The sequence below is a fragment of the Elgaria multicarinata genome, chromosome 1 (genome assembly GCF_023053635.1).
Source record: "Elgaria multicarinata webbii isolate HBS135686 ecotype San Diego chromosome 1, rElgMul1.1.pri, whole genome shotgun sequence".
In the NCBI taxonomy this organism is placed as follows: Eukaryota; Metazoa; Chordata; class Lepidosauria; order Squamata; family Anguidae; genus Elgaria; species Elgaria multicarinata.
Window position 1 is genome coordinate 196,605,654 of NC_086171.1, and position 13,326 is coordinate 196,618,979.

Sequence of the window (13,326 nt, forward strand, 5' to 3'; positions counted from 1 at the left end):
TGTATAAATGAATGGTTGCCATTCATCTCTATTGAACAAAGTAAATCACTGTACTTGAAAATACTGCTGTTTCAGTGAGGGTAGAGCAAATTCCCTGTGCCTTACACTGGGTGAATGTTCTCTATTTAAGTGAACCCCATAGTAAACTTCTCCCATTCTAATAGCAGACAAATCAATAGTATGTTATAATCAAGACCTCTTGCAAAATCTAACTAGAGTTTTAAAGTAGGAATGGAATTGTTAGTTGTCTCCCCCAGCCCAGATGTGAACTTCAAGAAACAATGATACATCTTAAAACAATGAACCCGCTGCTCAAGCAAATAATGTGGGATGCATTCACGCAAAGATTCACTTTAACTTTTCTATCAGTTCCAAAAGCAAAAACATAGAATTCACACACGCAAAAATGCTTTTATTAATCAACACACCCTAGTACCTCTATAAACATCTGGAAGAGTATGACCTGCAGGCCTGCCACAACTTTGACAGAATATTTAGTGAGATAGTTTAACAACTTTTACAAAAGCAGCATCTACAGATATCTGTGAATTATTTACTAAAGCGTTAGTGTCAGTTTCCCAATCCCCCAAACTCACACCTTGTTTGTGAAAACTGCAAAGATACCAAATAAACTGAAGACATCTGATGCAAAGGCATTTTCTACTGAATTAAAGAAATTGGAGTTGATTGTTTTTTGCAGGATCTTAAGGCATATTACTACCTTCCAAAACTCAATAATAAAAAGTGTTTGTACTGACACACACAGTAGCCATGTCCTTACAAAACCATTCTGGCTTATCATTCACACAAGCAAGCATACTGGTGCATGCTACCTGATTGCTCCTACTTGGAAGCTCCCACCAGTGGGAGCAACTGCAAAAAAGAATTTACAGGAGGAAAAAGCTTAGCTTTAACTTGCACTCCTGGTTTGTTGATCCCTAACGAGTCAGAATCTGAAGCCAATGATTGAAGTTGGCTTACAATTCTTACCTTGTTTGTCAGCAACAAGCCAGGAATTGGGTTCGGACATAATGGTAAGCTTTTTCTTGTTGGCAAGTGCCTGATTACTGAAGCTGCTCTTACTGGCTGGAGCAAGCATACTTGCTTGTGAATGATAAGCCAGGATTCTCCAGAATTCTGGCTTATTTTTTTGTGCACTATGTTTTCCATACCACAGATTTATACCGTTTGAAAAAGAAGCCACAATATTTTCTTTACAGAGCACAAACTGGATGAACAAGATGTTTTTTTTAAAAAAAGTAGTGTTGCTTACCATCATCCAAGTAGGCCTGGTCAAGGTTCTGCTCCTGTTTGACAGTGACTCCGGGTGGCACTGCTTCCTTCTGATCGCTTACTGGTGGTCCATTTTTGGCCGTTCTCTGCTGCTGAATCACGGTAGGGTATGAATTTGGGCTTAACCTTTGTGCTTGGCTGACCTGAGGTTGGCTGGGTCTAGCTCCACTGGGTGTGAAATTTTCACTACACATGATGTGCTGGAATTCTTGATGGCTTTCACACCTCAGCTGCTGATTGGCTGTGGGAGAGCAGTGGATCACAGGGGAAGACTGCTGATTGGTTGGAGAATGATGGAGCACTGCTGAGCTTTGGCTGGGAGAGCCTGTGTGCACCAGCACAGACCTGTGAACATCTGGAATGGAAAGTTGTGCAGCCATCAAGCCAGACTGCTGGTAACCCAGGTGGCTAGGACTGAGACTCTTGCTTCTTTGATATATTACAGCCCCTGGGTTTGGTTGAGGATACTGAGATTCAGGAGAAGACAGGCTTGAACGCAACTGCTGGCACGAAGCCATTGTAGCCACAAGACAGGAAGGAGACTCGGAGACCATTGTATGGTGTGAATAATAAGGCTGTGTTACTGTTCTCAGACCGCTGTGTACTGTATTGCAGATTAAAGTCGGATCATAGTCATCAATGGGCTCTGTTTTGATGGAAGGCACTGGAACAAAGTGCACAAAGGACACAATTCTAAAAAAATAGCTATGAAACTGTTAAGGGGAGGAGTGGGCACAACAACAAAAACACTGTATATTTCCCCCCACAGTCTTAGGTCTGGTTCACATGTGCATGTTAGTTGCTAGTATAGTACAATGTCAAGTGATGGCCTCAATGTATGAATGGGCTGTTACAGACCTAAATCCACAGACAGAACTTGCCTGTCTTTTCCCATCATCTCCAAAACCATGCTTTTCAATGGAACCTGCTCCGATGGAAAGGGCTATTTTACATAGGCAAAGGCATCACTTGGTCATGGTACATAAGAACTGGTAGCTTGAATTTGTGAACACACACGCACTGAATGAAATGAAATGAAAGTACTATTTTTGATGTTCGATCTTTAAGGTCCCATTTACACATGTTAAAGTCAGCAACAAGAGATGTGACATCAGCATCAATGGTACAGGAATTAAGTGATGTCCATGCATGTATGAAACAGGGAGAGCCAGTGTGGTGCAGTGGTTAGACTCCAACCAGTATACCACATTGGCTCGCTCCGTTTCATACACTCTATCCATAAGAGTGTTGGACTAGGATTAGGGAGACCCAAGTTTTGGTACCTATTCTGCCCATGAAGCTAATTGGGTGACTTTGGGCCAGTCACTGACTCTCAACCTACCCTACCCAACAGGGTTGTTGTGAGGATGAAACAGAGAAGAGGAAGATTGTGTATGCAGCCTTGGGGTCCTTGGAGAAAATGCAGAGTGTCAATGAAATAAATAAATACACACTTATAGCTGCAAGAACCAAAAATAAAAGAAGGAGGACATCCAAGCCAGGTCAGAAAAACGGAGGAATGGTTCTCAGGATGCAAATATTTTATTTTAACGAAGCCCCATGCATTTTGGCATGTATTTTATTCAGAGGCCTTCCTCCAAAGGGATTGTTAGAAGATAGTGTCTGCAGAATTTCCTCTAGCCCTTGTGGGCCAAATCATGCGACCCTCTTAGAATAATCGGGATATGGTTTGCTAGGGTTCATTTTAGTAATTTTTCTTGCAGAAAAAACATAGTCAGAAAAACAGAGAAATGGGTTCTCAGTCTCCATAGAATCTATGGAGAATGAGAACACATTTCTCTGTTTTTTCTGACTATGGCTGCAAGAAAAATGACCAAAATGAACCCCAGCAAACCATATCCCGATTATTCTAAGAGGGTCGCATGATTTGGCCCACAAAAATGAGAGAAATAATGTGGAGATGGGCATTCATTGTTGTTTTTAAGATTTATTGTTTTAGGGCTGGGTTTAACTCTTTTATCTGTAGAGTTATCTGAAAGACAGTGGAGTGCCCAATAATTTTGGTGAAGTTGCTAAATAAATATGCTTCAAGAATAGTCACCAGTAAACATGTTCTTGCAAAGTATGATGTCACAAACTCCTTTCCATAAAGAATTACCTGGGTGGTAGGTAAAATGTTGTGGCTGGCTTTTTTTCCGTTTCCCATTAATCACATAGAAATTCACCTTGATGGGTGTACGAATGTGCTTGTTCCGATATTCTGGTATCTCTACAAAAAGCATATTCTGGGGGGAAATGGGTATGGTCAAGATACAGTAATATATTAGAAACCACACAATTTTTCTCAGTCATCTTGGTAAATATGCCATGGAACACCTCCTAGAATGATTGTTTATTCACTGCTAGAGTGCAGCTGATCTTGCTAAAAATCTGAAACAGACTTGCCAGTTTTCTGTATCAGTAGTCTTTACCTTAGAGAAACACTCTGACCTATGGAAGTCTTATATTACCCCCATTTCTAATACCTTGCAATGCCAACCAAGGCAAGGTATTATGTTCTTTATTGGTTCCAATTGAGACTTTTATTCAACCTGCCCCCATTTCAGAACAAAAATGGATGTTGAGGGGAGGGGAATTAACACACACATCTTTCCAGAGCTCCATGGTCTTGATCCAAATCAGCGCTATACACCAGGGAACTACCATGCATAGCTAAGCTATATGTGATTAGCAGAACATTTAGTTTGGCCCTAAGACAAGGTTCTGCTCACCAAATGGGTAACATCTCTAATGGTAGCCTCTCAACCTTACATTTAGGTTATTATGTACATCTAGATGGCAAATCTTGTGGGAAATCTTGTGGAAAAACTTGTGGGGTAGCTCTGCTTTTCTGTAGACTGCAGTTACTCTCTGCTGGATAGAAGTATGAAAGAGCTACCATGGTGCAAAGATCAAGGCATGAAACATTATAGCCATAATCCAGAAATCCAGGCGAATGTGGGGTTCCCATTGCTAGTTATTAGACAGCAAAGCTTTGCTAGCAAGGGAGCTCCTTTTGAGTTTTTGTGGCTAACAATGGGAAACCAGCACAAATTCTTGCTTTGCTGGAAGACAGGTTCATACACATAAAATCAGTGTTAAATTACAAGGTTTAATGATGCATTCCTACCAATAGGGAAGTCACAGCCATAATCTAACACAGTGAGCCTAAGGTTTATTGAAAACATTGTGTGAAGGAGAAGGTGTTGATAACTACTTACAGGTTGGCTCTTATCTTTATCCACTGTGGCCTCCATTTCCCAAATCTGTTGCCCATCTGAGAAAAAAATAAAAATAAATCAAGTCATGCATGAAAACTGCATTCCATAAGGTGTGGAAGACACATGTAGAGAAAACCATCACATTCCCCATACCTCCTCCACCGCCATTCCAGCGCTTTCCACAGGACATTGGCTATGTTATCTTGTTGTAATAGTTACAATAACTCTGTAAGGTAGGTGGGAATATTATTCCCCATACTACAGAAGGGAAGCAAAGGCTGAGAATATAGCAGGTTTCCTGGAGCCAACCAGTTAGTTCATGGAAGAGGGAAGATTCAAATGAGGGCATTCCAGATTCAAGCTATGCCCATTTACTTAGTAGTAAGCTCCAGAACGCAATGACACTTACTTCTGAGGAAACATACATAAGATTGTGGTTTCTTAATGATAAAGAATGATTAATGATAAACTAACACGTAATATAAAAGTTAGAAGAGGAATGATAAAATCGAATGACTTTGAAGGAATATGGAAACAGTTTTTAGAATTTGTATTATTAAAGGGGAGAGGGAAAACACCCCCAGAAGAAGTAATGAGATTTTGGAAATATGAATAAGATCCTGTGGTTGGAGGGAGCACTTTTATGTTAATTATGATTATGTTGAAGAGAATTAAGTTAGAACATATGTTTATCAAACTGTTTACTTTATATTATTGTGTATTATGTAGTATTGCTTTATATTGTATTGTTGTATTGTTTGGATGTATTAAAAAAAAAGTATTCCCTTTATATTATCTAAGAGAAATAATACTAGAAGCATGCCTGCTGGGTATTTGCTATTTATGCATGGCTTTGCAAAACTGTCCAGTACCAAATGCATCTGCTCATCAAAGAGAATTTGCTTCCCCAGTCACCATCTTTCCAAATGGTATTTACACCCACCATGTCTTCATCCACTCTCAACTGGCACAGGGCAGGTGGGGCAGGGTGGGCTGGTAATGGATCTGATAAGGATCCTGCTTTAAATAGCCATTTAGCATTTTTTTAAAAAAATGTTATTATGTTCCCACAAACTTTAGCCTCTTCCTTGAGCTAAAACTTTCCTAGTTCCTTTTCAGCCTTTCCTTGTTACTCTTAAGACCTTATACCAGTTTCTTTCCTTCCTCTCTACTTTGTCAGCATATTATAGCTACTGAAGGACTTACACAGCCATTTCATTGGCACGTGAAGCATGCTTAAACTTCTTTGGCTTGCACCCAGGTATAGTCAGGCAAAGCCCGCTAAGTGTTGAATGGAATGGAAAATCACCTCTTCCATACTCAATTCTACCAGCACTCCCAAGAAAGCCATATGCTTCCCCCTTCTTTTTGTAATTTCTTCTTTATGTTTAGGTTTATTCAAACTTTTTGGTCTTTCTCAACAATGCTATCGCCTGGCCAATTATTTTCTATTTTGCAAATGGCAATCAAAAGGGGGAAATATAAATACTGATAAACTAACCGTGTATGTTGTTTTGGTTTTGCCGTTGTACAGCGTCCAGAGATCACAAAGCAAAGTACAACCATATAATCAAGCAATGATATAGGTAAAGCTTAATTGCATATAGGTTGCTTGATAGTGCAGGTATTATCTCAACTAGGAATGTCAGAGAAATTCGTAACAGATTCAAATGATTTTGGATTTCTATGAATCCAACCTACAGATTCTGTAGTGGACCGGGTTTTTCTAAGTCACATGGGTTTCATATAAAAATCATTTTAAAAAACCTCCAATTCCCCAATGAGCGGATGATGGAATGAAAGACAGCTGACAATCCACAAAATACAGACGGAACAGATTTAATAAAATCTGTACATCCTTAATCTCAATTATAATTAAAATGTCAGCCTATTTAGGGTATCACAGTCACACATTGAACTGTGAATTATAACACTGTATGCTATAGAAAATAATTTGTATTTCAAGGTAAAGTAAATGCACATATTGGAATTAAAAGTTACAATTAATTACGTAGTGTTGCTACTATAGAATACATCTATAACTAAAAAGCCCAGATTGAAAACTAGCATTTTCCTCCAAGCTGCACTGATTTCAAAATACTGAAAATTATGTGTCCACACACACATATACTAATCTGGGAGTAAGCCCCACTGAAGTCAATAGGACTTGCTTCTGAGTAGACATATATAGGATTATGCTGTAAGGGCCAAACTAGATGCGATGCTAAATGCATCACTCGAACTGCTATGGTTGTTATTAAAATTAATAGCTCCTGTGAGGGCAGGCTAATTTTTGTCAGGAACCATGCAGCACATGAAGAGGGAGGTTAACTCATTCCTCCCCTGCTGCAGTCCCAGTTGAAACAGCCTCTCCCTATGACAGCTATTAGCCCTAGAAAGCTTGCTCCCATAAGCACCTACAGGAACTTGCCTGCCAGGACTAGAAGCCAACGTGTGTATTTTCATTAGGACCAATGGGAGAGGAAAGAGTTAAGCCTCTGCCTATATGCTACAGTCACAATGGAGATTTGTTTCAAACTGGACTCTCTGGATCGCGGTGGGATACAACACAAAGACAAACTCCATAAAATACATATAATTGATTTAAACATATAAAACTAATATTAAAAGCAGCACATTATTAAAAGGAATCTTTTAAACTTGTTTGGGGAGTGTATCACTTCAGGTTGCAGATGGGAGCTCACCTCCTCCTCCATTCGAGAAAACATTACCAGACTATAACACACACACACACACCCTAGACATCAGGGAGAAAGGGTTTAGCCTGCCCTTCAGATCATGCTAATTCTCTGTGTGCTGGGAATTCTTTTGTGTAGAGGGGCATTCCATCATGTGTTGTGGGTCCCTGACTGCAGTCTGAGGTGATAAAGCCCACCTACATTCTTAGTATCTCATTTGTTGTTTCTGAGAACTAGGCCAAAGAAATTGGTGTGCATATGTGTGTGTATGCATGTGCATATGTGTGTGAGAGAGAGACAGGCAGATGGAAAAAGAATTTGCTCCGGAGTGTGGAGAAATGAGAGGAAACGTGATTACACGCTCCCACTAGGAACCAGTGTTACATTGCCGTGGGCCTTTGACAGGGTTGACTCATTAGTAGATACTTCTGTTTCTTTAATTGTTGTTCTGTGGGATGACGTTAAGTAGGTGCAATTTCTCCTTGTTCCTGCAAGATGGTTTTGAGCCGCAAGCCACACCTGATTCACAAAGATATTTATGGCACTTGGGATCCTCTTTAAGGATGAGGTCTAAAGGCCGTTTAACGAGTAAGAATAACCAGTCCAACGCAAGGAACATGCAGGTCATTTCTGTATTGTTAGAAGCTTGTAATAAAATCATTGTCCCTAGGGATAATGGGGGAAGAGGGAGGTAGAGGAGGAGTGATGACTCAGATGTGTCTGAGTCAGAAGGTCCTCTGGGACTACCCCTGGGGTGATTGCAGTTACACCCCTGCCCTTTCTCAAGGGGGTTTCTTACAGGCACAAAGTACTCCATTGTTTCTCAAGTCAGCTAACATGTACGGTTTCCAGATGCAGTGTGTTGATGCATCGTCAGCCAACCACTCTGGGCAAGCACAGCAGCTGCACAACTCAAGTGAACAGTCAGCTTACTAAGCAAGTTAATTACAGCACCATCACGCACAATCAGCCAAGTCAAGGTGACCTAGACAACAAGGCAACAGACCAAACACTGGGCAGACATTTCAGCCCAGGTATATTTTGTGCTTCTAGAATAAGGATGATGATGATGGTGTTAATAAATAAATAAATAAAATGATGATGAAGATGTGAAGAATCCCGTTGTGCTAGTAAGCACAAGAACCTGTTTAATCCATCATCATCATCATCATCATGATGCAATTAGCATAATTCTGTGCCAAGAGCTGAATTCTGCAGCCATTTCTCCCCTTCTGCTAGTTATACAGAAAGGCAAGGAGCTGCAGATGGGAAGAGAAAATTACTGGTCATTTCAGCCAGAGGTTTGCCACAGCAGTTCCTGATCCCCCTAACCTGGAAGCTCAGTTGCCATTAGAGGGCCAATCTAGTGATACTGCTGGATATAAAGAGTCTGAGGGTTTGTCTATATGCTCTATATACTCCATCATGGCTGCACAGTTGAACCCCATTGTTTATATGACACAGCTGCCAATTCGCAGCCACATTGCGAAGCCACACATTTTCAGTGCGTCTTTTTACCCTGACTTTTTACATTGCTCCGATGTCACCATGGTTGTTTGTTCATGTGTCAGCAGTGGTTTCAGTCCAGATTAAGCGAGTGGGCATAGTTGGGTGTGGGGATCCCCATGCAGAGTAGGCACAGGAATTCAGGGGCAAGCGACAGGGGGTGGGCTTGACAAGCCCCAGGTGAGTGTATAGTAATGGCTGCCATGGCGATATTAAAGTCTGGGGAATGAAAGTAAGGACAGTTATTATAAATTCAGTGAACTGTAGCAGCGCAATTGCGCAGCTACATCCTTTCAAGGCTACAATGTTGCGCAGAGTTGCCAAACCCCCCCCCAAAAAGGTTTCATCAGTAATACTGCCCATTACTGCCTTCTGACAATGGTGCTGCAAATTTTCTGGGCTCAATAGCCCACACTCACTCCTGCCATGTAACCCTATCAATGCTGTGGGGTTTGGGGGGAATCGGTAAGTTGGCACCCTAGAGATGCTCTCCTAGTGCCTTTCCTCAATCTGGACCACTTGCTGCTGCCCATCATGACATTGGCTTTCCACCTCACCTGCTTGTCTCTAGCCCATTGACTTGCTTCTGGGTAGATGTAGGGCAGGGCTGTTGAAACTTTCAGCCCAAGGGCTGAATTCAATTTCACAGAAGCTCTTGGGAATTCTAACCAGGGGTGCTCAAGCATGTGACCCTACTATGCAGGTTTTGTTCTCGCAGGGAGCGAGGAGGGAGCATTAAAACATTTGAAACATTTTACATAAGAGAGCATTAAAACATTGAACACAGCTGCAGTCTACTCTATTGCATCAGGACTCTACCACCTCACTGCCAGCTTAGCATGTGGAGACAAAGCCTTACAAGTGCAATCAACAAACACTAATCTAACACAAACTGGGCACAGCCTGAAAAATCACATTCAGTACTCCAGAGACCAGTGAATCATGCTAAAGCCACAGAAACATTTGATTTCATTTAGTGTCCAAACCATTGGGACGACACTAATAAAACCTTGTGAATCTAAAATGTTAAACATAACCAGATGATGTTTTAGTTTAATCCCAAAGTCTTTAGGAGGGAGTGCATGTGCTGATTCTAGTGGAGGTGGTGAAGAGAGGCAAAATGAACTGACCCCTTAATGAGTTTTTGAATTATTTATGGTCCAATATTCTGATTATATTATTATTATTATTATTATTATATTATTATTATTATTATTATTATTATTATTATTGCACCATTATATAGCACCATCAGTGTACATGGTGCTGTATAGAGTAAAACAATAAAATAGCAAAAACCCTGCCGTATAGGCTTACATTCTAATAAAATCATAATAAAACAGTAAGAAAGGGAAGGGAATGCACCAAACAGGCACAGGGGAGAGTAAAAGTAACAGTATAAAAGTAGGTCAAAATCAAGTTCTAAAAGCTTTAGAAAAAAGAAAAGTTTTGAGCTGAGCTTTAAAAACTGTGATTGAACTTGTGGTTCACAAATATTCTGGAAGAGAATTCCAGGCATAAGGGGCAGCGAAAGAAAATGGATGAAGCCGAGCAGGAGAAGTAGAGACCCTTGGGCGGGTAAGAAACATGGCATCTGAAGAGCTAAGAGCACGAGCGGGGCAATAGTGTGAGATGAGAGAGGAAAGATAGGCAGGAACTAGACTGTGACAAGCTTTGTAGGTCAACAAGAGAAGTTTCTATTGGACTCCGAGGTGAATTGGAAGCCAATGAAGAGATTTCATTGTTATTATTATTATTATTATTATTATTGCACCATTATATAGCACCATCAGTGTACATGGTGCTGTATAGAGTAAAACAATAAAATAGCAAAAACCCTGCCGTATAGGCTTACATTCTAATAAAATCATAATAAAACAGTAAGAAAGGGAAGGGAATGCACCAAACAGGCACAGGGGAGAGTAAAAGTAACAGTATAAAAGTAGGTCAAAATCAAGTTCTAAAAGCTTTAGAAAAAAGAAAAGTTTTGAGCTGAGCTTTAAAAACTGTGATTGAACTTGTGGTTCACAAATATTCTGGAAGAGAATTCCAGGCATAAGGGGCAGCGAAAGAAAATGGATGAAGCCGAGCAGGAGAAGTAGAGACCCTTGGGCGGGTAAGAAACATGGCATCTGAAGAGCTAAGAGCACGAGCGGGGCAATAGTGTGAGATGAGAGAGGAAAGATAGGCAGGAACTAGACTGTGACAAGCTTTGTAGGTCAACAAGAGAAGTTTCTATTGGACTCCGAGGTGAATTGGAAGCCAATGAAGAGATTTCAAAGTAGAGTAACATGGTCAGAGTGGTGAGCCAAGAAGATGATCTTAGCAGCAGAGTGGTGAATAGAAACCAACGAACTGATGTGAGAAGAAGGAAGGCCAGTCAGAAGAAGGTTACAATGACAGACAGTTCTGCATGAATGTATCCATGTGCCCAGGAGGCAAATGTTTCCCTAGCAAATCCAACACTTGGGACAATTCTGGTTCTTTAAACACAGTACCTCTTCTATGAAACAGTAAACATCTCACGGCAATTGTACTGACCTTTCTGCTTATATATCATGCTCCACCTGTCTCACTGCTTTGCTTTTATAATCTTCAGTGTACAAGCCTTAATTTTAGATAGTCAATATTTGCCTTTCCCTTAACATCTCTGAATCTTAGGCATGCTGTGAGTTTATGGCAAAGCAGACAAGGTTAGAAATATAAGAAATCAGTGTTTGTTTGTTAACGGGAAAGGATGGTCCCCTCTAGCTATTATTTATTTATAATGCTTTTATACTACTTAATATACTAAAATCCTTAGTATTTCACATTAAAAATAAAATCTAATATTCCAGCTCTTGTGCTCTGCACTAGCTGCAGCTCCAAAACCAAGCACAAGGGCAAGAAAAATAGAGTACGTTGTAATAGTCTAATTGTGTAGTTACCAGTGTATGGATCACCATAGCTAAGTGATCTCTATCCAGGAATGGGTGTAATTGACGCACCAAAGTTGGTAATGGATGTTCCAGGCCACTCAGATCACTTAGGTCACCCATGACAAAGATGGTTCCAGGAGCATCCCCAAACTATATACCTGAAATGCCACCTCAAAGCCCATTTCCATTTTGTGTCCATATCAGACTGAGATCTTTGCGTTGTTTTCTGCATGAAAATGTGTGCGTATTTTTGTGCATATTTCTCCAAATATATGCATCAATTGTGCACAACTTTGAAATGTACACATTCATCACTCATTGTTTGAAGTCTGTTTATGCACATTTTTCAAATGTTCATGTGCTGTCAAATGCATTCTTTTGGTCGATGAATCACATTGCAAGCTCAATAATGTACAGACGTCAACAGCTAGTTGAATATGAATCTGTTTTTAATCCGGGAGGTGCAAACTAGGTAAATTCTGATCAGCAATGGACTGAAATGAATTTCTCATATATCCCTACTCCTGATTCACATGTCACAGAAATATAGAGTTGCCACAAATCTCTCAATGACCACTCCCAATGGCTTCATATAAATGTTAAGAAACATTGGGTATAAAACAGTGCCCTGTGGCACCCCACATTTCAACCTCTAGGACATTGTGGCACAGTCAACACAATAGTCAAAGGTGGGTTAATAGTCAACTCCACAGTTGATTATCAAGAGGATACTCCTCACATGACATGATTATAATCAACCGTGGTGTGGATTAAAGCCAGCGTCAAGTTGACAATTAGTCAATGGTGTGTTTGATTGACATTGCAAGTTCTGCCAGCTAAACTAGAGCGGCAGCCGCTGCTTTGGTCACTCTTCCCAGGGAACTCTGTAGTTGCCAAAAAATAACCCACTGTGTGTGACGAAATAGTCAACGGTGCTGACACATGACACAATAACCAACGATTGTTCAAATAATCAACTCTGCACAGTGTTGGTTATTCACATTCGTTATTTCAGCTGAATAATCAACCATGGTGTGAAGAAGTCCTGACAGATGACACAATAACCAACCATTGACTATTTCACCCACCGTTGACTATTTCACCAACTGTTGGTTAATGTGTTGTCTGAACCCATTCAAGATTATTCTTTAAAACTGAACTCATAAGTAAGAGCTACACCACTGTAAAATGGTACCCCCAACCGATCGAGGGACATACTATGTTCTATGATATTAAAAAAAAAAAAAACTGTCAGATTGAGAAGTGACAAGGGTCATAATCCTAAAGAAAGTCATCCCTCTGGTCGACCAAGGCTGTTTCCATCCCAAAGTCAGGCCTGAATTCAGACTAGAATGGATCAAGATAATCAGTTTCATCCTGCAGCTTAGACATCACCACTCTCTCAATTACCTTACCCCCAAAAGGGGGTATTTGTGACTGGACAATAGTTAGTATAAATCTCTGGACTGAGGGAGGTTTTTTTCAGGACTGGTCACACCATCGCTTCCTTCAAGGCAGCAGGGACCATACCATCACACAATTATGTATTCACCACTCCCCTGATCCAACTAGTCAGTCCCCATGACTAACTCAAAGAAGCCATGACAGGCAAGGGTCAAGAGAGCATGTGGTGGGTCACCCAGTTGCAAGCATATTGCCCACCTCCTCAGGCTTCAAAAACCGAAACTG

The 13,326-nt window shown here is 40.6% G+C and overlaps 1 protein-coding gene across 1 annotated transcript in view; it reads right to left on the minus strand.

Moving 5' to 3' along the window:
- NFATC2 (nuclear factor of activated T cells 2) overlaps nucleotides 1–13,326 on the minus strand; it is a 168,814-nt gene that overhangs the window by 54,150 nt on the left and 101,338 nt on the right. Inside the window, exons 7-9 of the mRNA XM_063146354.1 lie at nucleotides 4,515–4,570; nucleotides 3,413–3,539; nucleotides 1,274–1,957 (exon numbers count right to left, since the gene is read on the minus strand). Coding sequence (XP_063002424.1) covers nucleotides 1,274–1,957; nucleotides 3,413–3,539; nucleotides 4,515–4,570 — 867 coding nt within the window. The remainder of the gene's footprint in view (nucleotides 1–1,273; nucleotides 1,958–3,412; nucleotides 3,540–4,514; nucleotides 4,571–13,326) is intronic.